Raw genomic sequence first — 25,643 nt, 5'->3', positions numbered from 1 at the left:
GGGCAGCCTGCTTCTCCCTCTTCCTATGTCTCTGCCTCTCTCTCTGTGTCTCTCGTGAATAAATAAATTTAAAAAAAAGAGAGAGAGAGAAACGTAGGAAGCAGAATCAGCAGGATATGGCAAGAGGTGAGGAAAAGCCTGGAGACAGTTGGGAAGGAAGAACAGGCAAGATGGAAGTGTGTGGAAGCTCTTTGCAACTGTGGAGGGGATCATGAATTGGCCTAAGTTGGGATTGTGTGAGAAGCCCTGGAAGATGCTGGTGGGAGCCAGAGAAGCCAGCCTGAAGAGTTCTTGTTTGGAAGGAAGATCCATGATGCAGATCATCAAGGCTACAGACACCTCCATTCTGGGTGAAGGTTTAGGACTGGCCAGCCCCCGTCCCCATTCACACTGCCTTATGAGCAACTTCTGAGGGAAATAGGTAGGGCTGTGAAAGCATCACCCCCATTTCCAGATGGGCAAACTGATTCCCAGAGACATCCAGTGCCGTGGTGAAGGCCCTACAGTGAGGACACACAGGTCCCTGAGAGGCCCAGCTCAAGGGGGATTTTGCAAATCTCTTGAGACTCAGAGGAAAGGACAAGTTGGGGGTCCCCTCTGAGCTGTTCCCAGCCACAGAGAATTTCCTTTTATTTGGAGGAAGCAGGAGTTCTTCTTTCATAACGTGAATGTCACCGATTCAGAGCCCACCAGTGACTAAGAGCGTCTGAGACTTGTGGGTGTACCAAGTGTTTAAATACCAAGCCTTCCTGTCATCCGGTGATTGCAGACACCTGGGCTAGGCGACCAAGAACAAGAGCATGGCCAGCCTGAAGACTCCGCTCCTGGCTGCCCTTGTCTTCCTTGTTCTGACACTTCAAGCGACTGAGGCAGGTAGGCTGGGGAGAAGAAGGACTCCCTGCAGAGGCCAGGGTCAGGCACTACGGTATCTTCCTCACGAAGCAGAGAGAGCACTGGATGGAGAGAGGATGACCCCAGTCTGCTGCTGGCTCTGGCCTAGGCACAGCTGTTTCTCTGGGCCTTGGTTTACACATCTGTGAAATGGGTAGTCTCGCAGGCTTGGAGTCCAGGATCTGTCTCTCCTGGGTTGGGGGGTTGTCGTGGGCATGGCCTGGGGTCCTCTATTACAGTGAGCTTAAGCACAGGACCCTTGGGGTGTGAGAGGGAGCCACCAAAGGGGGCCATGTGGGTTGGGAAAAGGCAGGAGCTGGGGTGAGGGATATTCCCTTGGAAAGCTGGTCCTGCTCTCCTACCACCTCATTTTTGCTCCACAACCTGCCCTCAACACTGAGTCCGTATCTTCTCTTCTCCATCGCAGCATAAATCCTCCTACCCTGTGTTGGGTCAGGAGTCAGGCAGCTAGGAACAATAATTGCTCAGTTTGGGGGTTTCCGGGGAGCTTTCCCTGCATTAAGGGCCCCACTGATTTGGTACTATCATCACCCCTCTGGTTGGAGGAGGCAAGCGGGCCTCAGAGATGTTAAGTGACTTCCCCACGGTGGCCTGGTGACTCGGCGCAGAGCAGGGCGGGCTCAAACCCAGGGCTACGCAACTGGACTCTGCTCGAGTCCTCACCCTGACTCTCCAGACTCAGGGTGTATGACTCTGGGGAAGCCCTCCCCCTCTCCGGACCTCAGCCTCCCCCACGGGCACCACGAAGCCTGGAGTAGGTGTGAGCTGAGGCCGACTTCTCCGATGGCCTGGGGACCCGTCAAGCGCGGCTGATCCAGCGGGGCTGGGGCTGGGCACCGGGCGCTACCGACAAGCTCCGGGTGCTGCCGCCGGCGCCCACCTCACCATGGAGGGTACGGCCCGTTCCTGTGCAGAGTGCCGGGTCCCACCGAGAAGCCTACGGCTTCGTCCACTCTCAGGCCCTGTGAATCCCTCTAACCTCGAGCGGCCTCACCCAGATTGGGCCTCAGTGCTCCTCGGAGACCCCGAGAGTGAGGACTTTGAGGGCCCAGAGCTTCCCCCAACACCAAACTTCCAAATGAGAATAGAAGTGCTCGCTCAGAGGTTGGGGGCCGAGGGCGACCTGTCCGAGCCCAGAATCTTCTGAGCTCCTCGCTCCTGCAGGTCCTTATGGTGCCAACGTGGAAGACAGTATCTGCTGCCGGGACTACATCCGTCACCCTCTGCCCCTGCGTCTGCTGAAGTATTTCTACTGGACTTCAGACTCCTGCCGGAGGCCTGGCGTGGTGTGAGTATGAGCTGGGGAGACAGGGCCTTGCCTTGGAGAGCCTGCCAGGTTTGGGCCAGGAAGGCCCAGGAGCAGGTGTGGGGGCAGACCCAGGGACGGGAGGAGTGCAGCTGACCTCCATCCTGGAAACGGCTCAGCCCAGGCTTGGGTGTACCAAGCAAAAACAATCGTGTGCTCATTCAACAAATATCCTTGGGTGCCCACTGGGTGCCAGGTGGTGTGCTGCGGAGCTGAATGAGCTGGGCGCCGGCTGTCAGTACACACGGTAGAGTGCGTGTGGGCAGTGCAGAGCTGTAGAGTGGGGTGCAGGCGACCGGCAGCGTGCCCAGAACCTCTGAGTCAGCAGCAACGCTCCCACCGGAAGCATCTGGAATCCTCCCCAGCGCCCTGGGAGTTTTTCCAGGCAGCCAATTCTTACCCGACGAATATTGAGCTGACAGGGAGTGCATTCTATGGCCACGCGTGGTTCCTACTGTGCAAACTGGGGTAACCCTCACAGCCGTCCTACGTCCCACAGGGAGTGCAGAGTGCGAGGAGTGCGATCATTTGCATTTTGCAGATGGAGATACAGGTGCAGGGAGGGGAAGTGGTTTGCTCCAGCCTGGCCCGCTGGAACCAGGACTCCTGGGTCCCCGTTCAGGGCTTTCTCCTGTGGTTCTTGTTCTTCATTGCCTCTTTCCCCCCACATCTTTGCTTTCTTTTCCTTGGCCTGGAGCCTGGGCCGTTGCCTGCCACTGGCAGGGTGATGTCCTGTCCTGGGGGCAGCCCCTCCGGCTGCTGCTCCAGATCCTCCAGACTGCCACCTGCCAACCCACTCACTGGGGTGTCTGGGCCTGGGGCCTCATGGTCCCCTTTGGGTTTCCATCATCTTCTTATCTTCCTCCTCCTTACTTATCATCCATCCCTCACAGGGGTCTGTGGATGAATAACAAAGAGGACTGAAATGAGTTTGTATCATTTCAACCCTGAACCTCAGTTCTCCCATCAGTATAACAGCAGTGGTCAGCTCGCTCTATCTATCATCTATCATCTATTATCTATCTATCTATCTATCTATCTATCTATCTATCTATCTATCTATCTATCATTTTCAAGGATTTGACTTTTAATGAATCTCTATACCTAATGTGGGGCTCGAACTCACAACCCCGCAATCAAGAGTCTCATGCTCCTCCAGCCAAGCCTGTCTGGCACCCCTCCTTCATTTATTTTTATTTATCAAACATGTGAAGAGTGCTTGCTAAGTGCTAGGCACTGTTATAAACACTTTATAGTTATTAACTCATTTAATCCTTGAAACAACCCTATGTTGTAGGTACTGCTATGATCCCTTTTTGACAGGTGAGGAAAGGGGCAAAGGTTATGGGACCTCTTGAGCAGCACGATGTACACTAATAGTAAGTGGAGGGTGTAATGCTCGGTGTCTGGCATATAATAGATGCTCAGTAGAAGACAGCTCCTGTGATTACTAGATTTTGAGCCATTCTGGAAAAAATGTGTCTTGACAAATGGGGACTCAGAGAGGGGCTGAGTCTTGCCCAGTGTCACACAGCAGCCAGGGCAGGCTGCCTACGTGGCCAAGATCAACAGTGCTGCCTTCTTTGTTCTTTCTATTCATTGGTTGTCATGGAGTGGGGGCAGGTCAGACGGGCAAGGGGTGCCGGAGCTTCCAGGCCCCGTGGACAGGCTCTCGAGAGGCAGGAAGGGAGTTGGGCTGTGGGGATGTCTCTGACCTTGGCCAGCTTTAAGTCCGCTCCTGCCAACAATGGCTGAGACAGAGTGAGCCAGGAGCCTAGCCTGGTACTTAACACACCTTGGGCAAGGGAAGGAGTCTTAGCCCGCTTTTGCTGTGTGCACCTGGGTCAGTGCCTACCTCCCTTCTCTGTGCTTCAGGCCCCCAGGAGGCACAGTGAATCACATCTTACCACCTCTGGCACTCAGGCAAGCTGCTTTACTCCTTTGGGCCTCACTTTCTTCACCTGTGAAATGGGTAGACTAATAGGGCCTCATAGGATTTATTAAGAACATCATTGTTAAAAGTTTGGGCCAGCTCCTGGTGCCGTTACAGAGCACTACTCGCTGTTGTGCACTGTTCTGAGCACTTCAGTTTATCTTAACTCATCTAACCTTCATTCAAATCCTATGAGGTTGGACCCAAGTTATCATCCCCATTTTATGAATGAGAAACGAACAGACTTGCCAGTGACAGACAAGCTAGGATTCTAACCTAGATAGGTTGACTCCAAAATTCACACTCTTGGCTACTACCCAATATTCTCTCTCCCAAGGCAATGTCAGCAATGGTTATGAGACTCCTGGGCATTTTATTCCCTGGCCTGACCTGGCACTCAAGCCTGGGGCTGAGGAACTGAGAGTCCAGGAAGTTTAGCTGCTCTTTCTCCCCTCTCCTCCCCTGAAGAACAGTGGTTGCAAACAGCAGGGGCCTCATGAATGTTGAACCACTCTATATAGCAGGTACTCCTACACAGGGCAAGTGCCTCATAAATGCTAAGCCACTGTATAGTGGGCGTCTCTGCATACAGTAAGTGACTCATAAATGCTAAGCTTCCAGAGAAGGGCTGTGGCATCCTTGCTGCATGTTAACACTCCCTAATTCCTTCCTCCTTCCAGCTTCCTAACTGTCAAGGATCGGGAGATCTGTGCTGACCCCAGAGTGCCCTGGGTGAAGAAGCTTCTCCAGAAGCTGGACCCATGAGGAAGGGCCCTGCCCTGAAGACCATGGCCTTGGCTCCACCAGGAAGGCTCGGAGAGCCCTGTCTCCCGGCCATTACAGCTGCCCTGCAACACAAGCCTATGCCAACAAATCTCTCTGCCATCTTTTGTCTCTGTCCCTGAAGTTGTCACCCTCAGACGAGCTTCCACACTGTCAATTGTCTCCCTCCAACCCGTCTTCTGCCCCGCCGTAGCCAGAGAGGCCACAATCCTGGTCAGTCACCCCCTGACTCAAAACCCTCCAATGGCTCCCCATTGCCCCAAGCTGAGGTGAAAGCTCCGGAGCCTGGCACCCTAGTCTCCAGCCCTGCCTTACTTCCCTTCACACATGTTGGACTCCAGCTCCCTGTTCTCCAAACCCAGGCCAAACATTTCCACTTCCAGGTCTTTTTCCAGGCTCCTCTGATGCCCGGAATGTCTCCCTGTCACCTGCACATGTCCAACCCTCCAGGCCCTCCAAGGTATCGTGCATCCCAGGTAGCCAGCCATTGAGCTTTATTTTTCAGATGTCCCCTCACCCTCTGCTCCCACTTAACAGCCCTGATCACAGTCTGTCCAGAACTCTCAGAACTTGGAGGCCTGTTATCCAGCCCCATTGGTTGGACTAAGGTCCCGTGCCTGAGTTACTTTGTCTCCTGGCCTCTAACACAGAGTACAGAGCACAGGGGCTGGCTCAGAATCAGGGCTCAACGGATGGCTACAGACTGAATCAATAAAAGCAATGTTCCTCTCCCACCCCCACCCACCAAAACCCTCACCCATCATTATGGAGACTCGAGTTCATCTAGAAAGCAGCCTGCTGAGTCAACTGTGAAGCCAGATTCACCTTTCTTCCCCATTTTATTTATGCATTGGATCTCTTTACTCTTCTCGTTTCCCTCTGGTCTTGACGACTCCTTCAACCTCCAACACCCAGGCCTGACCTCTTCAGAGTCCCCCACTTTTCCTTTCTCCTTTCCCAAATAACCAGTAACCGAATTTTTACTACGGTGTAAATGACTACCCTTGGCTTGATATTAACAGGCTCTAGCTGTATTTCTATAGGAAAAGAGGGCAAATGCTTAAGAGGCCAAGTGGTTGAATGGAAGAATTTTAGGAACTATGTGGGAGGGGGACAAGGTGGAAATTTTCTGGCCCTGGGACTGTGCAGGGCATAGTTAAGTGAAAGAGCCTTAGGTGGAGATTGTTCTCAGGTGGCAGGGGTCAGCATAAGGACTAGGATTGAGGATTATCTGCACTTTCTTGGGGACAATAGATTCACCAGGCAAAAGAAATAGGCTTTATATGTGCTTGTTTCTTACCGAGGAAGCTTGGGGCAGTTCAGCAGGGTGGTTATCGCTGTGTGTTCTGAGAAGATCATTGAACCTCTCTGAGCCTCACTTGAGAATGAGAATACCCATTTTATGGGGTTGCTGTGGGGCTCAGGTCCAAGACATGGGGAATAAAACTTAGTGTCTTCCCTGGAGCCCAGGATCATCTGCCCAACATGGACACTGCAAGTGTTAACCTGCTCGCTGCCCATGCACAGGGCCCTCAAGCATCTTGGGATCTCCACCACCACCACTGCTCCTGTCCTGCCCTTCTCTCTCAGGCCTCCTGAAATAATAAATCCTCTACAACCATATCTGTTTAGTTTCGTGGCATATGCTGTCCTGGTATGGGGCAGGGGACGCCTTTCCCCCCACTGCACATCCCAATGGGGAAGCCCTTAACATTACTGACATGGGAGCTGGCCTGCCCAAGGTCACCCTGGGAGGTGGTGGGGAGACAGGGTGAGACATGAGGACCTGGGGAATAGCTGTGTGGGTGCCAAACCCCAGATATTTGTACATCAGTTCTGGCCCCTGACAAACCTCTTGTCAGGAGGACCTGATGAAATCACTCATTCAGTCCTCTAGAGTTTTAGGCAGAATGTTCACTCCTCCATTCAGTGATTCAACAACCAAGCCTCAACCTTTCCCCTTTTAAGTGTCAACACAGAGGAGGAGGAGGAGGGCGTATTAGTCAGGAAAGGCTGCTTCCTGCAGCAAACAACTCCAAAATCTGTGGTTTAATTCCACACAAGCTTTTTCTTCTCAAGTGACATCTGATCCTGGTCTGTGGTCATTCAGGGACCCAGTCTCCTTCCTTCTCATGGCCTCACTGTCCCCCAGGGCCTGGACTCCTCTCCATCATCCTGCACATGGGGAAAGAGAATGGAGCCAGGGGGATCCCTGGGTGGCTCAGCGGTTTAGCGCCGCCTTCAGCCCAGGGTGTGATCCTGGAGACCCGGGATCGAGTCCCACGTCAGGCTCCCTGCATGGAGCCTGCTTCTCCCTCTGCCTGTGTCTCTGCCTCTCATGAATAAATAAATAAAATCTTAAAAAAAAAAAACAGAATGGAGCTAGGCCAGGAAGTGGGGCTCCTGGCTTCGGTCCGCCTGCCGTTGGCAGAACTCAGTCACATGGCCACCCTGACCACAGGGGATGCCGGGAAGTACAGCCAAGCTGTGTGTCTGGGAGAAAGAGGGAGTGGGTATGGAGAGCATCTAGTTCATGTGGTGCGAACTTCTCTGGACTCTCAAATGGGCCCGCTTTCCTAGCGTTCTAGACATAGTTCATTCTGTCAAAACAACAAAAAAGGACTCCTCTGTCCTTGGGACATCTTTATTATGCCAGTTTAAATATCGCTCCATAGACATCTTGGCACAAGTGACCTTTGCTCCTGTTCAGATCTGGCTCTCACAGTGGGATTTCCAGGGCAATAGCTTCAGACACCAAGAGGCAGGAAGAAGTATCGAGAAGGGCATATGTCGTGGATTCAGTCACAGAACTCTCACTGACTGGGTGTCTGGAGCAAGTTGCTTGGTGTCTATGAGCCTCAATTTCTCCCTCTGTGAACAGAGAGCAATAAAAGCAGATATCAGTGTATGAGGTAGTGAGAATCCAGTGAGATAAGAAGGTACAGACAGCCTAATAACAAAAGGGGCAAAGGCTTGAATATATATTTCTCCAAAGAAGATATTCAAATGGTCAACAAGCACATGCAAAGATGCCCAACATCACTAATCACCAGGAAAATGCAAATCAAAACCACAATGTGATACCATTTCTCAACCATCAGGAAGATTGTTATAAAAAAGACAACAGGGCACCTGGGTGGCTCAGTAGGTTAAGGGTCTGCGTTTGGCTCAGGTCATAGTCCTGCATTGGGCTCCTTGCATGGCAGGGAGCCTGCTTCTCTCTCTGCCTCTGCCTGCCATTCCCCCTTCTTGCGCTCTCTCTTTCTGTCAAATAAATAAATAAAAATAAAATCTTAAAAAAAAAAAGACAAACAATGGAGCATGACTCTTGATCTTAGCTGTAAGTTCAAGTCCCATGTGAGGTGTAGAGATTACTTAAAAATAAAATCTTAAAAAAAGAAAAGATGAACAAGATTAGTGAGCGTGTGGAGAAATTGAAACCCCTGTGCATCGTTGGTGAGAGTATAAAATGGAGCAGTCACTGTGGAAAATAGTATGGTGGTTCCTCAAAAAATTAAATGTGGAATTACCGTATGATCCAGGCATCTTACTACTGGGGATATATGCAAAAGAATTGAAAGCAGGGACTTGAAGAGATATTTGTACATTTGTGTTCATAGCCGCATTCCCCACAATAACCAAAAGGCGGAAACAACCCAAATGTCTGGTGAATGGAGAAGCAAAACATGGAATACCCACACAATGGAATATTATTCAGCCATAAAAAGGAAGGAAATGCTGACACCTGCTACAACCTGGATGAACCTTGAGGACATTATGATAAATGAAATAAGCCAGTCACAGACAAATACTGTAGGATTCCTACAGTAGTGAAACTTATAGAGACAGAGTAGACTGGTGTCTTCCAGGGGTTAGGATGGGAGGAGGAAGAGGGAGTTATTGTTTGATGGGTCCCATGTTTCAGTTTTGCAAGATAATAAAGTTCTAAAAATGGATGGTGGTGATGGTTGCATGATGCTGTGAATGTACTTAATGTCACTGAACTGAACAGTTGGAAATGGTTAAAAAGGTATATTTGAGGATATGGATATTTCATCACAGTATAAAAGAAGGTGTGGCCAGGCAGGTGCACAAACAGGGGAAGGGCCAAGTGCCTGTGAGCAGCTCTTTTTATAGACTAAAAGAAGTGGGGTGAGATGAGGAAGAAGAAGGCAGCACTGTTCCCCAGGGGCCCTGGAGGTGGCTACCTCACTGGCCACCCTGTCCCTCCTACCATACTGGGGTCTCACAGGAGTGCCCCTGGCTCCCCGCCCTGCTCCCTACAACAGTTTCCGTTCTGCTTTGGGGCCCAGGGGAGTTCCTGCTCCCTGGGGCACCGAGGGAGGCTTGAAGATGGCCCCAGGAAGGCATGGGCAGGGATGCCCTGACCCCTCCTCTCCACCAATCCCCAAGGAAACCCTTTCTCTTGCTGCCCCGTGCTGTTCTGATTGTTGCTCTAGTTATTCCTCAGCTCAGAACCTCCCCAGCTCCCCTCTGCTCCCATACAGGACTCTCATTCTTCACTCTAGTTTCCACGCATCCAACGGCAGCCTCCCTGCCCACTTCTTCCTCAAAGCCAGAGGCCTCAGACCAGTCCCCAATTCCCTCTTTACCTTGGTTAGGTTTTTCCCTTTGCCTGGAACAATATATCAAAATCTGCCCATCTGCACAGGGCAGGTTACTTACAAATCATAGAGGTGTTAACATTTCTCCAGCAAGAGAGGTAGGGTTGGCTGCCCATCAACACACCACGAACAGCACAACAACCTGTCTGCCATGCAAGGTGAAGTACAGAATATTACTCGCACCAGATTCTTGCCAAGAATATGTAGCCAGGATTTAATCAAGTCTGTGGATCTAAGTCTGGTTTATAGGAAGAGCATGGGTTCAGAGAATGAATTATATGGCATCACAAGGAAACCACTTAGATAAATTAAGAATGGACAGTGGCAACAGTCTTGAAACTCTTCAGAAAGGCAATGCCATGAGAAATGAGCAGGAGGTCTGTTGTAGACTGAAAGGAAATGTCATCTGCGAGGCATAAACCTAGATAAGATCCTGGTTCAAAAAATAAAAGTAAGAGAAAAGGAGGGAAAGAAAGGAAGGAGGAAGAGACAGAGAAAGAATGAAAGAAGGATGGTGAACCTATAAAATACATCTTGGGGACAATGGAGAAATTTGATTATTAACTGAATATTACACAACATATAGGAGTGATTCTTAATTTTGTTAGTATACATGTATTTTAAGGATTTTATTTATTTATTCATGAGAGACACAGCAAAAGAGGCAGAGGGAGAAACAGGCTCCATGCAGGGAGCCCGACGTGGGACTTGATCTCAAGACCCTGGGATCACGCCCTGAGCCAAAGGCAGACGCTCAACCATCGAGCCACCCAGGTACCCCAATTTTGTTAGTCTATTTATGTAAGACAGTGTGTCTTTATTTTTTTAAAGATCTTATTTATTCATGAGAGACACACAGAGAGAGGCAGAGACACAGGCAGAGGGAGAAGCAGGCTCCCTGTGGGGAGCTCAGCGCGGGACTCGATCCCAGGACCCTGGGACCATGCCCTGAGTCAAAGGCAGCCGCTCAACCACTGTGCCACCCAGGTGCCCCGACAGTGTATCTTTAGATTATGAAGATGCATGCTGAAGGCTTTAGGGGCGATTTGCTTTGAAATGGCTTGGCAAAAACAAAAACAAAAACAAAAAACAGAACAAAGCAAATAGGGGAAAATACTAATCATTGAATTTAAGTGCCAGAGAAAGGAAAGGTCTTTGCTCCATTCCATTCATTCATTCTAATAATTAGAATTATTGTTTATAATTTTTTAAAGTTTATTTTAATTTTTTAAAAGATTTTATTTTATTATTATTTATTTATTTATTTATTTATTTATTTATTTATTTATTCATAAGAGACACAGAGAGAGAGAGAGGCAGAGATACAGGCAGAGGGAGAAGCAGGCTCCATGCGGGGAGCCTGATGTGGGACTCGATCCCGGGACTCCAGGATCACACCCTAGGCTGAAGGCGGCGCTAAACCGCTAGCCACCCTGGCTGCCCTATTTTAATTTTTTAGGTTTTTTTTTTTTTTTTTTTTTCTTTTGAGAGAGGGCACGTGCATGAGCAGGGAGGCGGGAGGGGCAGAGTTGGGGGGGGGGAGAGAGAGAGAGAGAGAGAGAGAGAGAGAGAGAGAGAATCTCAAGTAGGTTCCACACCCAGCACAGAGCCCGACATGGGTTTTGATCCCAGGACCATGGGTTTTGAGATCATGACCTGAGCCCAAATCAAGAGTGGGATGCTTCAGCAACTGAACCACCCAATTGCCTCTGTTTGGAATTTCTGAAATAATAGCGTAAAAGAAAGAAAGCAAAATTCTGCCCATCTTCTGATCAAAACATCATCTTTCACTCCTGGTTACCTTGATTTCTGGACAAGAATAAAGGCCTCTGTCCCTCTTCTAGACCCACAGCCTTCGAGTCTCTGGTAGGACTGCTCTCTCCTGTTGAGCTGGAGCTCCTTGGAGCAAGAACCCGTTGTATTTGCCATTGAGTCTCCGGTCTCAACCATGGTGCCAGGCACATACCAGGGCTTAACAGCAAACACTAAGGGGTTCTGCATGCCAGGCACTGTGAAAGTCATCAGTTTTATGGACCCTCCCCCCAAGTGAATGAGTGGATGAAGTGGCTATTAGCATCCCATTCTACAGATGGGGAAGCTGAGGCTCAGAGAGGTTAAGTGACTTGCCAAAGGTGATCCTTCTCCTAAGTGGTGGAGTCACATTTGGCTCTAGGCCTTGGCTGACCCGAAAGCCAAGTTACTGTGTCCAAAATGAATCATCTAAACTCAGTCCTTAACACCTTGATAAGCTAGGTGGGGCTGACCACTCCAACTTTGTGGGGGGAGGAGGTGGGCCAGAAGGGGGTAGGGGATGTCCCCAAGGGCTGAACAAGGAAGAGCACAGTTGTACTTTACGTTTTGACACCATATGGGCATAAACTCACTTAGTTCTCAACTGTCCTCATGGTGGGGATGAAGGGAGGTGGTGTAACCTTGTGGTCATGAGCTCAGACTCCAAGGCCAATGGGCTGGGGCAAAACCAGGTTCCCCCGCTTCTTGGCTGGTGATCCTCAGAAAATTACTTACTTCATGCATTCCTTAGTTTCCTCATCCATAAAATGGACCGTGATAGTGGTGTTTTGGTTACAGGTCGGGTCTCGGTGGCCTCAGTTAATCATACAAAGTGCTTAAAACAGAGCCTGTCTCAGAGTGTGAACTCAGACAGGTAGGGAAGCTGCCCAAGATCACAAAGGAGTGCCAGAGCCAGGACCATCTGATTCCAAAACCTTTGCTTTCTAAAGATTTCTTTGGAACAAAGTCTGGGGCCAGGGGAGCAAGGGTTTTAACCCTCCAAATCCCTGGCCCAGCCTGGCTTTTGTCGTTTATGAGGGTGGGGCTTCCCAGGACTTGCCCCTGGCCTCTTTCACCTTCTCTTCCCTTCACCCCTCCCTTTCCTGCAGCCCTTTCCTTACTCCCTCTCTTCTTTCTCTCCTTCCCTCTTGCCCTCTTCTTCATCAGCTCCTACCTCCATGGGCAGAGCAGAAAGAACCTTGGACTTCAGTTCTTATCACATCCTGTCCCTCCCTGGACTTCAGTTTTCCCAGCTATAAGATGAGGGGCTGGGGACCCCTGGGGGGCTCAGTGGGTGAGAGTCGGCCTTTGGCTCAGGTCATGATCCCCAGGGTCCTGGGGTCAAGTCCTGCATCGGGCTCCCTGCGTGGAGCCTGCTTCTCCCTCTGCCTGTGTCTCTGCCTCTCTCTCTGCGTCTCTGATGAATAAATAAATAAATTCTTAAAAAAAAAAAAAAAAAAAAGACCAGGAACTGGACAATAGAAATGTGAAGGTCCCTTGTTTTATATCTTCATGGGCTGGGACAGATTCTCGGAGACTGAGGGCAATTGGCCCATGCCACCAGTGCTCCTCTCCATTGAGAAGGAGTGTACAGCCCCTCACCTGCACACCCCAGCAGTCTTACTGTGCTGGGTGAGAGAGTGGACCTCTGGCCTTAGGAGCTGAGACCTTTCTGCCCAGCCCAGACTAAACCAATTGGTTCCATAGCCCGGGGCAGTGGCTCACAGACACATTGGTTTCCGGCTGGCTGGTAGCCAGAGACACCTAGATGGGAGTGGTGGGTTCATGGTTAACTCCTGGCACCAGGCCGGGCTAGGCGACTGCTAGACTCTTGGAGTCTCAGGCATTGTGGCCATTGTCTTCACGGAAGGCTGCCATTAAAGCAGACTGTGCTGTAGCGACACCTGCAAGCATTTCCACCTGTCTGGTGGGCGCAGGCTGGTCCTGCCTGGTCCTGCTGGCCCACCGGTAATGGAGAAAAGCTGAGAAGTCAGAGCTGTGAAGCTCCCTCCCCAGTGGGTGAGCCCACTTCTCTCCTGTGCAGAGGGAGGACTGGGGCCCCCAAGAGAGGCAGGACTTCCCCAGGGCCCCTGTGGAGTCAAGGACAAGTCGAGAGGCACCAAGTTACCCGGAAGAGGCCAGCAGCCACGACATTCCTTGCAGGGGCCAGAGCCGAGGATGGCAGTGGGTGTGCAGGAGGAAAGGAGAGGTAGAGGAGCTGGAGGCAGGGGCGCCTGGGCTCTTTTCTGCATCCTAAACTGTTACCCGCCCCTGGGTGCATCTAGTCAGTCTGTCCCCTAAACCTAGTGCTCTGAATGACCTGAGATGACCCCACCCCCTCTCTGGGCCTCAGTGTCCCTATCTGTCGCTGTGAAATTGGGCTGGATCATTCTTTCAGCAAACATTGACTGGACTTGAGCCCTCACTGTTTGGCAGGCTCCATGCTGAGCTCGGGGATACACTGGTGAATGAGGCCCCCCAAGGACCTGGGGCTTCAAGGGGGAAAGGCTGGGGGTCCTTCATGATGTGGGAGAGATACCTCTCCCAGGCCCTAGGGCCCCAAGTCCCTCCTGGCTTGCTGGCAGCCACACTCTCTACCCTGTGCTGCCCACTTAGGGCTGGGCCAGGTGCCAGCTCTGGGGTAGGTAGCGGGGGCACAGGCCGGAGAGAAGGGGGGTGAAGGCCTGGGGCTGGACCCAGCCGCCCCGCCCCCGCCCGGCCCGCCGCCGGTTCCTTGGCAACATCCCGAGGAATCCAGCCTGCACTCGGGCTCCCTTCCTCTCCCCTCCCACCGCCCGCCTGCTGCGGGGCTGGAGGCGGAGGCAGAGGCAGCAAGCCCCATTATAAAAAGCCATCATAAAAGCGACGGAGCTCCGGCGGCGAGGGGACAGCGAGGGGACCGCGTGAGCCGGGCGCCCCCAGCCATGGCTCCTCCACCTCTCTCGTGGCTGCTCCGCTTGGCTGCCCTCTGCCATCTGACCGCGCTGCTGGCCGGTGAGTGGGGTGGTGGGGTGGCCTCCTGCAGCAGCTAGGTAGGGGCGCCCCGGCCCCCTTCTGCCCTTCAGGCCTGATATGGGGGGGGCCGCCCCCACTGGGTAAGGTCCACAGCAGCTCCTTCCAAAGGTGGGGGGCGGGCTCCTCCCTGACCCCAGATTCGGGGCTGCCCCTGCCGCTAGAAGATTGCCGGTCTCCGGAGCCTGGCCGCCTGGCCCAGTGAGCGAGGTGGCTACTGCTTGGCGGTGCAGAGATGTGGTGCGGGTGGCACGAGGGAGCCAGGCACAAAGGGGGTGTTGGGAGGGGGGGACAGGGAGCTTGAGGAGGTTCCCCCTGGGCACTGGGGTGGGAAGCCCTGGCTGACAGTGGGCTGGGTCTCCCTCCCTGGGGTTCATGTGTAACCCGAAGCTCCAGACTCCTGAGTCTCAAGTCACAGGATTTTCTCCTAGCCCCGGTTTTGAGTAGGGGGCCCAGGACCAGTAGAGACCAAGGTCATTGCAGATCACAGATTGGGTTTGTTGCTGCTGCTCTAGTCTGTAGCGCCCATCCCTCTGCCTGTGTCTCAACCATGCCACCGTCCTCCTCCTCCAAGCACAGTGTAGAAACTGCTTTCACGTCCAGGTACCTGCTCCCTGGAGCCGGGACCTGGTAGGGCAGGATGCAGTCATACCAGCGACGTGATCACGATGGAGGCCCAGGGAGGTTTAGAAACTGGCCTGAGAATGCGTAGCCAGCAAGTAGGGCAGGAGGGAGCATGGCTGCATGCTTACCACCTCTGTGGGCCACATGGCCTCTGAGAACTCTTTGAGCCACATTATCTGGCAGGTTGAGGCTTCGAGAGGCTAGGAGCCTGCCTTGGGGCACACAGCAAGCCTGGGAGAATGAAAAAGGTCTCAAGCTTCCAGGACACTCCAATGGAACACACTGCCTTGCCTTTCAAATCCCTCTATGTGGGGGAAACCAACCAGCAGGCCAGGGAGCAGGTGTGGGGGTGTAGCAGAAGCCAGGGGCTGCTGATCTCTTGCTTTCTGGCCTTAAACCCTGAGGCCAGGGGTGTTTAGAGGTAGTGAGCACTAGAAAACACAGATGGAGGTGGCTTTGCCATAGCCATGACCCAGAATGGGGTCTTGCCTTCTTTGGGCTCAGCTACTGTACCTTTAAATATAGCTATTGCCTCTGATGAGAAGGGGCTTCAAAGCCTATGAGAGCGTTTTGGCAGTGGGAGGAGGAAGATTACTTATACCTGGCAGTGGGTGCAAGGGGGATGGAGGGGGGACCTGAGACTTTAATCAGGTTTCTGCCCTAATCTTGGTCACTGACTTTGCTGGAAGACACTCACACTATTTCAACCTCTGTGAGCTTCAGTTTTACCCCTTCCTCCTGGCATTTGGCCAGGCCCACCTTGGAGGTCCTCACCCACACTGTGGTCTGTGGCTCTGAGAGACCTCCCAGGAGCCCCTGCAGAACTAGAGAGAGTCCTGAAGTCGGAGAGTCCCCCAAGGGGTTCTGGGGTTCCGGTGCGGTGGCTGCTGTTCGAGCTGGCGCAGGACAGCTAGGTCAGTCCCCAAATGTGGGCTTGCGGGGCTGTGTCAGGCGTGAGGCTCCTCTGCTTTATATAACAAACCTGCAGATACAAGTCAGAGCAGAGAATTTTCTCCCCGAGCACTGACGCATTCACTCCTACTCAAGCCCCAGCAAGAAAGAGGGAAAAAAAAAATCTGTTTTAAGCTGCTGTAGTCTGCCTCCTGATTAGCTGTGGAGGCGGATGGGGAAGGCAGGGGAGGATAAATTCAGAGCATCAGATCCAGGCCCCTGTGGAATTTAAATAAAAATTCCTCTATTTCTTCATTGGTTACAATTTTAATGTCACAAAGTGCTTCTTTGTGCATTTTGCTCATTCACTGAACAAATATTTGTTGGACATCAACAATGTGCCAGGCACTGTTGTAGGTGCTGAGGCTACATCAATGAATAAAGCTGCCAAAGATTCCAGACCTCGGAGTGCCGAACACCAACTGGGGAAGACAAGATGATACAAAAAATAAATTAGTAAACGGTTTAGTCTGTTACAAAAATAGGCTGAGATTTTTAAAAAGTATATGGAGACTAGGGGTTGCAGGGGGAGGTGTTGAAATTTTAAGTAGGGGTCAGAGAAGGCTCTTGGAGAAAGGGACATAGAGGAAGGTGTGGGTATCTCTAACGCAGTGGTTCTCAATGGGTGATTTGACCTCCCAGGGGGCATTTGGCAATTTCTGGAGACATTTTTGTTATTACAGATGTCCCAACATTTTGGGTTGGGGGATGCTCAGAAATTTAGTGGGTAGAGGCCGGGTATGATGGCAGACGTCCTACAGGCACAAGACAGTTCCACGACAAAGAATTACCTGGTCCAAAACATCAATGGTGTTACTGTCAAGTAAACCCTACTATAAGGGTCCAGATGTTTAAACATCTTTATTCTCACAACCACCCTGTGAAATAGACATTATTATGTCCATTTTACAGGTAAGGGAACTGAGGCTTAGAGAGCCTAAGTGACTTGTCCAGCACACATACCTGAACAATGGCTCAAGATCTCTATCACCTTGCCAAGAGAGAAACCCAGAACATTCTTGCCTTTTCCTGTCTGTAAGCCTCTTAGCAGTCCTTGAGGTCCAGCCTAAAGGATACCTCCTCCAAGAAGCCTCCCTTGATTACTTGCAGTGGGAGGTGGTCTCTCCCTTGTGCAAATCTCAGCACGTTTGGGGGTATATTCTGGAACATGGTGTTTCTGCCTGGTGTTTAAGTCTATTTAGAACAGCGAGATGTCTAGACGCTGGGGAGGAAAATAAGATCCGCCACTAAGCAGCTGTGTGGCTTTGAGCAAGTCATTTAACCTCTCTGATTTTCAGCTTCTGCATCAATAAAATGGGGGTAATAATACTCCCTTTGCAGAGATCTTGGGAATTAATGAGAACAGGTGTGCGTGTGCTAAGCAGTACACAGTAGGTGCTCACTTAAGCTAAGCTCTGGCACTTTGTGGGCCTGTCTTGGGTGCCCTTCAGGCTGAGACCTTGTGAGGGCAGAGACAGGCCTCCATCCCACTATGCCTTACAGCACTCAGCACAGGGAAGAGGGAATGTCAGTGTTTTTTGGTTGACTGAGTAAATGCTGCAAGCTGATGGTGTTTATTGGGATGTACTCTCTAAGCTCAGCACCAGTACCAATGGGAGAAAAAGCTCAGGGTTAAGGATAAGAGTACCTGGATCTTTATAGATACTCAAAAGTAATTCAAACAGATGTTGGCTGAATGAGGAAATGGGTAGATAGACGGATGGATGGATGGGCAGATAGAGAGATAGGTGAAGGAATAAGTAGAATGAGACATTTAATGAATATTGGTTGAGTATCCACTTTGTGCTGGGAAGCACTGTGACACTGAAACTGACAAGGTCCCTGCCTTCTGAAACTCATGTGGCAGTAAATGGCTGGCTGGCTGGAGGCACTATCTCCAATTGCAGAAGAGAAAACTTCTGACAAGAAGACCCCCCTCAAGTTGGTTACACAGCCATTCCCATGTGAAACCAAGAACAGAGCCTGGCCAAGGGCATGCAGACACTGTGGTAGAGGGTGGGGACAACGGGGAAAAGGCTGCTTTGTGACTCTGTAAAGCCCTGGAAGTAAGCAGTGGTCTTCTCCACCCTGGGATATAGGGTCAAGAGAGCAGACTGACCAATACCTAGCATCACCCTCCTGCCCAATGGCAGCCTTCCCCTGGCTCCAAGTGACCTAAGGGTACTGTTTTGGGGAGCTTCCTCAGGAAGACACCTGCCAGGCCAATGCTTCCAGGAGCTGCTTCCTGGCTCTATTCAGCAGGGCCTGGGGAGTATGCAGCTGAGTCATTCCAAAGTCCCCTGGGGTGGGTGGGGGAGGGGGTGTTGGAGAAGCCAGGTGTTCAGGCAGCAAGGTAACTTTCACATCCTGGTTCCTCAGAGAGAAAAGGCAGCCTGTAACTCAGGGACCAGCCACTGGAGTGCTTCCTGCCCACCCCAGGAGTTGCTAATGCTGCCCCTTGACGGCCCAGGCCAGTGCAGCCCTGCAAACCCTGAACCACCCTTCCACAGTCAGGGTGGGCTGAAGCTAAGGGGAAGGGATGGGTGAGGAGCAGGATATTCTAGAAGGAGAGAGAGAGAGAGAGTGTGTGTGTGTGTGTGTGTGTGTGTGTTTGCACCTGTATTTGGGAAGGCAGAGCATGTTTGCACATCTGCATCCATGTAACTACTTGTGCATGGCAATAAGGATCAGCTGGGGCCTCCCGGGCCCTGCCCTGCTAGAGAAGATCATTCACCTCTCTGGACTCCGCTGCCCTGAAAGTCCTGACCTCTAGAATTTTGCAAAATCCTCTGCGGTCTTGCTTTTGCTGCATCTGACCTTGACCCAGATCTAAAACTCAAGCTCTTCTTTGTTGTTTTTTTTTTAATAACCCCTCTTTGAGCTGATAACCAGGCTAGAATAACTTTTGCCAGAGATTTTAGAGGAAGGAGGAAGGAGAAAAAGCAATACAAACAACTTCAAATATTTATATAAATTATTTGGGTTCTCGGGCGCCTGGGTAGTTAAGTGTCTGATTCTGGATTTTGGCTCAGGTCATGATCTCAGGGTCATGACCTCAAGCCCTGCATCAAGCCCTGCATCAAGCCCTGCATCAGGCTCCACACTCAGCAGGGAGTCAGCTTGAGATTCTCTCTCCCTCTCCTTTGACCGCTCCCCCTGCTTGTGCATGTGCATGTCTGTCTCTCTCTCTCTCTCTAAAACAAACAAATAAATCTTCAAAACATATTTGAGTTCTCAACTGTCTGTTGGGTCACCCCATCCTGTCCTGGGGTTTCTCCCTAGCTCCATGCCATTGGTAGGCCCCTAGCCATCCCACTCTGCCCACCTCCCACCTGCACAGCCCCCATCTCTATTGTTCTTCCTTAACTCCTGCTCCCCTAACTTGCCCAGGGGACTCTGGCCCCCTGGTTCCCCTCAGCAATTGCTGTCAAACTCATCACAGCTCTTCATGGCAGAACAAAGGATCCCCTACTCAGTGGACTCCACCCCCCAGCCTCCTTAGAAGGTGGCAAGGTGGCTAATACTTACACATTTAACACTTTTTATCTGTTACCTGGGCCTGATCATATCAACACTTTTCTGTGGTTTTGTGTGTGGGGCATGTGTGTGCCATTCTGTTTGTTGGTATATGTGTGTGTGCATACATATGTGTCATAGGGTGGGCATGTGACATGTGGTGGGCAGGAATCTGGGTGTGCTTCAGAGGTCGTGGAAATCCACGAATATGGATCAGCCTGAAAGGAAGGAATAGGGTGTGTAGGTGATGGGTGGAGGGTTGGGGGGCGAGAGTTGAGCAGGTGACTTACTGGGGTAGAGGGAGGATGGGGGGTGCACAGAGCCAGAGGCCCACGAGAACCTGTTCCCTCACTTGCTGGCTGTGTGACCTCAGGCAGCTCCCTGTCACTCTCAGACTTGTCTTCCCTTGTGTACAACGACCACCACCAACTTAATTTTAAAAATTAAACCCTCAATGTTTAGCAGGCTATAGGAGCTTCATTAGTGAGAATTCATTTTTTCATTACTTTTTATAACATCCCTATGAGGTAGATACTATCATTGTCCCTATTGTACAGGTGGGGAAACTGAGGCATTGAGTGGCCTGGTGGGTGGGATGGGCGGCTGAAGTCAAGGGCCCTGAAGACGAGGGTGTACAGGGTAGCAGCTGCGGCTTGGATGGTGTGGCCGGCACGAGTTGGCTTGGGACTGGGAAGCCAGATGCCCCTGGACAGTCCTGCTGATTGGGGACCTCTGTGGGCTCAGGACAGCACCTCGGTGTGAAGAAATGCAACGTCACCTGCCACAAGATGACCTCGGAGATCCCGGTGGCCTTACTGGTCCACTACCAACGAAATCAAGAGTCCTGCGGGAAGCCTGCCATCATGTACGTACTGGCCTTCTGGCTTCTACTCATCCCTGTCCACATCCTTTCTTTTCATCTGGGCTCCTGCCAAGGGCCTCAGCAAATTGCTCCTCCTGCTCCTGGCCTCCCGACCCTTCGCTCACCTCGTTATCTGCACCCCAGGGTAAAGGTTGGGAGCAGCTTCCCGAAAGGCCCGGGGCCTGGAGCTGCCACCGCGGGCGGTGTGTATTAGTGGTACTCAAACCTGCTGGATTTCTTGGGGGAGGTCAAGCGTTGTGGTCTCAGAGCACAGGCTCCAGACTCTTACTGATGGGGTGCAAATCCTGGCTTCAACATTCACAGGTGGGGTGGCCCTACCCCCTGGGCATTCGTTTCCTTATCTGCAAAATGAGTAGTTGGGAGGATGAGGGGGAATGATGCGAGTAAGCAGCTTGGCAGGGTGCCTGGAAGCTGCTGCAATAGGAAAGCAGAGATTATCACACTTGACAGCCCAAGTAACAGGATCCCTGTGAGACTTTGGGGAGGGGTCAACCAGAGCCACTCCCCGCCTCCTTGGCCACCTTGGCTGCTTGCTCTGCTGGGGCCCCTCCTTGGTACCACCCAGTCGCCCGGTCTTGAGGCCTTTTTGTAGACTGGCCCTTGGGCCTGGCATCAGGACGCGGCTGGCAGGTTCTCCAAGTGGAAGGGTCAGCTAAAAGAAGTCGCATGCTTCATTCCACCGACTATGCAGTTGCTAAGAGGGGCAAGGGTGCTACTGCCTGAACTTTCCTCTCATCTGTTGAGGCTTGCTTCTCCCAGACTCCCCCTTTGCTTCTGTTTTCTAGGTAAAGAGGAAGTGGGAAACCCTAGGGAGGGGAGTGTGGCCCTGGGTCCCACCCTGGGTCCCACCCCCCCTGTGGGGACCTGAAGGGTCATGCTTGCTTCCTGCACTTCTCTGGCTTCCCAGTGTGCCAGAGCCATGCACATGCACATTACCTCTCTGAGCCTCGGTTTTCTCATCTGTAAAATGGGGATGGTCATGGTAGCCACCTCTCAGAATGGGTGGGAGTTTTAAATGGCAAAATGCCTAGCCCAGTGGTGTGGAGCACGAGCCCCAGTCAGCTCTGAACTGTGTTCTTGGCAGTCAGGCACATACACACAAGCGTCAGAGGAAGGTCAAGATTTGGATGGCACTAGGAGTCCTAATGGGATCCCCCATATATGTGTCTGTAGCTCACTAAGTGTGCTCTCAGCCTAAGGATACACACTAAGAGGTAGAGGTCCAGGGAGTGGTGGAAGAAGACATTTGAGTCAGCTCTTTCCAGAGAAATGAGGCCCCGCCCCTGAGCTCACCAGTCACACACCTGGCAGTAGGGAACATCTGTTGACAGCCCCCCATAATCAGGAGACACAGCCCAGAGCCCCCTGCCTTAATGCTGAAGACATTATTGTTATGATTTTCAGCTATTACTCTGAGTATCCTAAAGAGCCAGGTGCTTTACATAATTTTCTTTTTCTTTCCTTTTCTTTTTTTTTTAAATAAAAACACAGAAGTGGGGTGACCAGCTTGTCCCAGTTTTCTGGGACTTTCACCAACAGCCCTGTGTCTTAAGGACCCCCTCAGTCCCAGCTCTTCTGGGGAGGCTGGTCACCCTACAGAGGGTAGGTATGCTAGCTCTATTTCTCAGGCAAGGACACGGAAGTTCTAGAAGTCAAGCTGCCTGAGCTAATCAGCTCGCAGCTCACAGCTCACAGCTCATGGCTAATAGGTAATAAGTGGTGGGAGCAGGATTCCAGCTGGGTCTATTCACCTGCAGAGCTTTTATACGGTGCTCGTACTCCACATGGCATCTAGGCATCACTGGGTCCCTGTTTTCCTTCCTTGTAGCTTGAAGACGAAACAAAACAGAATCTTCTGTGCTGATCCAAAGGAGAGATGGGTTCAGAAAGCCATAGCACATCTAGAACACCAGATTGCTGTTACAATTCGAAATGGCGGCACATTCGAGAAGCAAATTGGTGTGGGTGAGCCCAGGACCACCCCAGCCACCAGGGGAATGGACAGGTCTGCGGTCACAGAGCCCAAATCCACCCAGGAAAACAGTGGCCAGGAGGCACAGAGGGCCTCGGGAACTTCCCCAGAGCTGTCAACGGGAGTGGCTGATTCCAGGGGGACCAGGTTCCCCTCCACTTCAAAGGCTCCGGATGGAGGACCGCCAGCTGGGTCCCAGAAAACTGAGTTTTTCAGCGCTGCTACCCTCACTGCCACAACGTCCCAGCAGAGTTCTGCTGCCTACAAACCTGGGTCGGGCCTCTGGACTGAGGGAAAGGCATCTGAGGCCCTCCCCACCCAGGCCTCCTCCACCCAGGCCTCCTCCACCCAGGCCCCCTCCACCCAGACCCCCTCCACCCAGGCCTCCTCCACCCAGGCCCCCCCCACCCAGGCCCCCTCCACCCAGACCCTCCCTACCCACGCTCCCCCTACCCACGCCCCCCCTACCCCCACCCCCACCATTTCACACACAGCCTCAGAGAACAGGGTTGACCCCGAAGGCCGACCTGTGTGGATCAAGGGAGACAATCCCACGCCAGAGAATTCTCTAGGGCCCAAGGAGATGAGTTCCCTTTCAGCTCACATGGATGCTTTCAGGGGGCCTGATCACACACCCCATCTCTCCACAGTCCTTGTCTCCTCTCCAGGTGTCCCCAGCAGGGAGCCAGTGGCCTCAGGCAGCTGGGTCTCCAAGGCTGAGGAGCCCATCCACGCTACCGTGGACCCCCAGAGGCTGGGTATCCTCATCACTCCTGTCCCCGACTCCCAGGCAGCTACCCGGAGGCAGGCAGTAGGGCTGTTGGCCTTCCTTGGCCTCCTCTTCTGCCTGGGTGTGGCCATGTTTGCCTATCAAAGCCTCCAGGGCTGTTCCCGCAAGATGGCAGGGGACATGGTGGAGGGGCTTCGCTACGTCCCCCGGAGCTGTGGCAGTAACTCGTATGTCCTGGTGCCCGTGTGAGCTGCCCACCTGCCTGCATCCAGTTCTTCAACTCAGACAGCTGCCTGGGGTCCCCCGTCCTCATACCCACCCTCACCCAAGGGCCTGACCTGAGCCGGGATGATCAGAGCAAGGAGGCAGGATCTTCCACATGCAACTGCTCCCAGCTCCCGGGCATAGCCCAGGAGGCCACTCCTGACCACTGTTGACCCCTCGGGGACAGAAGTAGTGGCCTCTGCAGTTCACTCCAACGTCCCCAAGTCAGGAACCTTCTGCTGCTGGCTGGTTAGAGGTTCCCTTTGACACAGTCCCAGACCCGATGAACAATTATTTATTGAAAAATACCCAGCCCGTCTGGTTTCACGTCCCCATGTGGTACCACGGTCACCCCGTCTCACCAGTGAGCCTCAGGCCAGGCCCCTTTTGCCCCCCTCCCTCAGTCATCGTGTCTCTTGGTCCCACTGCAGTCGCCAGTCACCCCGGCCACCTGCGGTGCTATCTCTGCCCCCCACCCTGCCCCCTGTACACGGCCCACACCCGGCCTGGGACCTGTCTTTTCCTGCATGAGCCCAGTGTGGTGTTCCCTGGGCCTGCTCCCGGGAAGGCTCTGCCCTCAGGCACTTTGGGGAGGGCAGATGAAGTGATCCAGTGGCTTTGATTATTTTTCTTCTCAGCTAAAGCCCTGTGGAAGGAACATGGGCTGTGGGTGTGAAGGCTGGGCTTCTGGTCCCAGGTCCACCACCAACCCAGCAAGACGTCCATACCTCTGGTTTTCCATCTGTAGAAGGAAAGACACATGGCAGATGTATGACAATAACCTGCCCCCCATGGACATCGCTAACCAATCCAGAGACTTCTTTTCCTAGATGTGGGGAGTTCTCACCACAGAACACCTTAGCCCATCTTCATCCGGGGAGGCTGGCACATTGGGGGTCCTGTGATTCAGGGTGGGGGTAGGGGTGCAGGAAGTGTTCTGAAATCCCAGATCCTGCCCCCTGGGAGGGAGTCAGCTCTGCGGGCCCCCTGAGTGGGGCTGGGCTGGGGTGCTTGAGGGGCCCCCTTACCCCTGCCTGGCTTTGAGAGCAGCCCTCCCAGCATCCAGCGGGCTCACAGGGACGTGGAGATGGCTTGTCTGACGCAGGACAGGCTGAGGAGGAGGGGAGTCCTGCAGGCTCCGGGGAAGGCTGAGGTGCTCAGGGAAAGGAATCCGGGTTGGGGGCGGGTGGTGGTAGGAAGCTGCAGGGAGCAGCCCCATGCCCTTGGCAGGGACCTGGGCCCAGCATCTCCTGTTTCTTTCCTGCGGCCTGGCTTCCCCTTCCACCTCTCTCGCTCCCTCAAAACACTGCTGTCCCCATTCTAGGATCTTCCCTCACCTCCTGCCCACCACAGGCAGGGTCAGGGATTTCCAGGACATTTTCCATGAGATCAGAAGCCACCATTGAAACCTGAGGTTTTGTGTTTACCTCTGAAAGAGACTCCGTCCTGTGGGGAGGGAAGTTGTGGGCACAAAATCAGGGGTTCCCTTTTTGGCTGCTGGGGCTACAGGCCTCACCCCTCAGGGTCCCTGCTGGCAGCTCCCAACCTTCCTCTGATTGTCCCCATGGATGACCGTTGCCTTCCACCTGGGGAGCCTCCCCAGGGGCAGCCTGGGTGACACTCTACTTGGCAGAGGGATGGCCAGGGGAAGCAGACACAGCCCTGGTCCACAGGGAGGGTGCAGCCATGCTGTTCCATGCTGTTCCACCTGGCCCTCCTGCACCCTCTGCTGGGCATGACCTGGGATACTGGGGCCTGGCTGGGTGGGTCGGGGGGTTGCACTCTGACCGCTCAGAGGGTGGACAGCGGGTCTGAATGCACTTTTTTGGGCTCCTCCAGGCTGGGAGAGCCTTCAAGGGGTGGGCACCCATGATGGGGCCCACCCCTACTTTTGTGAGAAAGTAGCTGGGAGCAGCTAGTCACCCTTCCAACGGATTTGATTAGTTCCCTCCAGCAGGACAAGGACAATTTGGGGGGAACTTCGGAAGGAGTTGGTTGATCCTTTTGCTTTTCCAACCCTATCACCAATGTCTGTTCCATTTTGTATTTTACTAATAAAATAGAAAAGTCTTGTGAATGGAATAAACTAGCTTTTTCTAGGGCAGGCTCAGCAACCAGAGCCTCAGGGGCAATGGAACGAGGGAGGGGCCAGGAATCTCTGGGTCCAGCCTCCTCCCTAGGGCAGAACGGCTGGAACTTTTACAGTCAACAGAAGCAGCACTGGGAACAGGGGTGAGGAGGATTGAGCCCCTGGCCTGGCTCTGTTCTGCCCAGCTGTGTGACATTGGGCTGGGCCTTTACCTCTCTGAGCCTGTATAAAATCAGATGTGAGATTTCTCCT

General features: G+C 52.6%; 2 protein-coding genes and 1 long non-coding RNA gene across 3 annotated transcripts; 2 read left to right on the top strand and 1 right to left on the bottom strand.

Moving 5' to 3' along the window:
* Positions 1-763: 763 nt before the first annotated feature.
* On the top strand, positions 764-6,557 carry CCL22 (C-C motif chemokine ligand 22). Its single transcript, XM_038529629.1, has 3 exons — positions 764-873; positions 2,077-2,200; positions 4,832-6,557. The coding sequence occupies exons 1-3, from the start codon at positions 801-803 to the stop codon at positions 4,914-4,916; spliced, it is 282 nt and encodes a 93-aa protein (XP_038385557.1). The 5' UTR covers positions 764-800; the 3' UTR covers positions 4,917-6,557.
* Positions 6,558-7,564: 1,007 nt separating this feature from the next.
* LOC119870312 lies at positions 7,565-14,067 on the bottom strand. The gene is made up of 2 exons (XR_005355716.1): positions 13,479-14,067; positions 7,565-7,805 (listed from the first exon to the last, which is right to left on the bottom strand). It is a non-coding gene; the product is annotated as an uncharacterized LOC119870312 (long non-coding RNA).
* A 40-nt stretch (positions 14,068-14,107) lies between these two features.
* On the top strand, positions 14,108-23,409 carry CX3CL1 (C-X3-C motif chemokine ligand 1). The gene is made up of 3 exons (NM_001284456.1): positions 14,108-14,344; positions 20,198-20,318; positions 22,165-23,409. The coding sequence occupies exons 1-3, from the start codon at positions 14,275-14,277 to the stop codon at positions 23,285-23,287; spliced, it is 1,314 nt and encodes a 437-aa protein (NP_001271385.1). The 5' UTR covers positions 14,108-14,274; the 3' UTR covers positions 23,288-23,409.
* The last annotated feature ends 2,234 nt before the right edge of the window (positions 23,410-25,643 follow it).

The sequence above is a fragment of the Canis lupus genome, chromosome 2 (genome assembly GCF_011100685.1).
Source record: "Canis lupus familiaris isolate Mischka breed German Shepherd chromosome 2, alternate assembly UU_Cfam_GSD_1.0, whole genome shotgun sequence".
Classification (NCBI taxonomy): domain Eukaryota; kingdom Metazoa; phylum Chordata; class Mammalia; order Carnivora; family Canidae; genus Canis; species Canis lupus.
The sequence above is the reverse complement of the archived record's forward strand: the minus strand, read 5'-3'. Positions and strand labels throughout refer to the sequence as shown.

What these genes read in the sequence shown, in the direction of transcription:
- CCL22 (XM_038529629.1), top strand. Translation starts at nt 801, where the DNA reads ATGGCCAGCCTGAAGACTCCGCTCCTGGCTGCCCTTGTCTTCCTTGTT. An exon ending in ACTTCAAGCGACTGAGGCAG is followed by an intron (nt 874 to 2,076) that starts GTAGGCTGGGGA and finishes TCGCTCCTGCAG; the next exon opens with GTCCTTATGGTGCCAACGTG. An exon ending in TGCCGGAGGCCTGGCGTGGT is followed by an intron (nt 2,201 to 4,831) that starts GTGAGTATGAGC and finishes TCCTCCTTCCAG; the next exon opens with CTTCCTAACTGTCAAGGATC.
- CX3CL1 (NM_001284456.1), top strand. Translation starts at nt 14,275, where the DNA reads ATGGCTCCTCCACCTCTCTCGTGGCTGCTCCGCTTGGCTGCCCTCTGC. An exon ending in TCTGACCGCGCTGCTGGCCG is followed by an intron (nt 14,345 to 20,197) that starts GTGAGTGGGGTG and finishes CTGTGGGCTCAG; the next exon opens with GACAGCACCTCGGTGTGAAG. An exon ending in TGCGGGAAGCCTGCCATCAT is followed by an intron (nt 20,319 to 22,164) that starts GTACGTACTGGC and finishes CCTTCCTTGTAG; the next exon opens with CTTGAAGACGAAACAAAACA.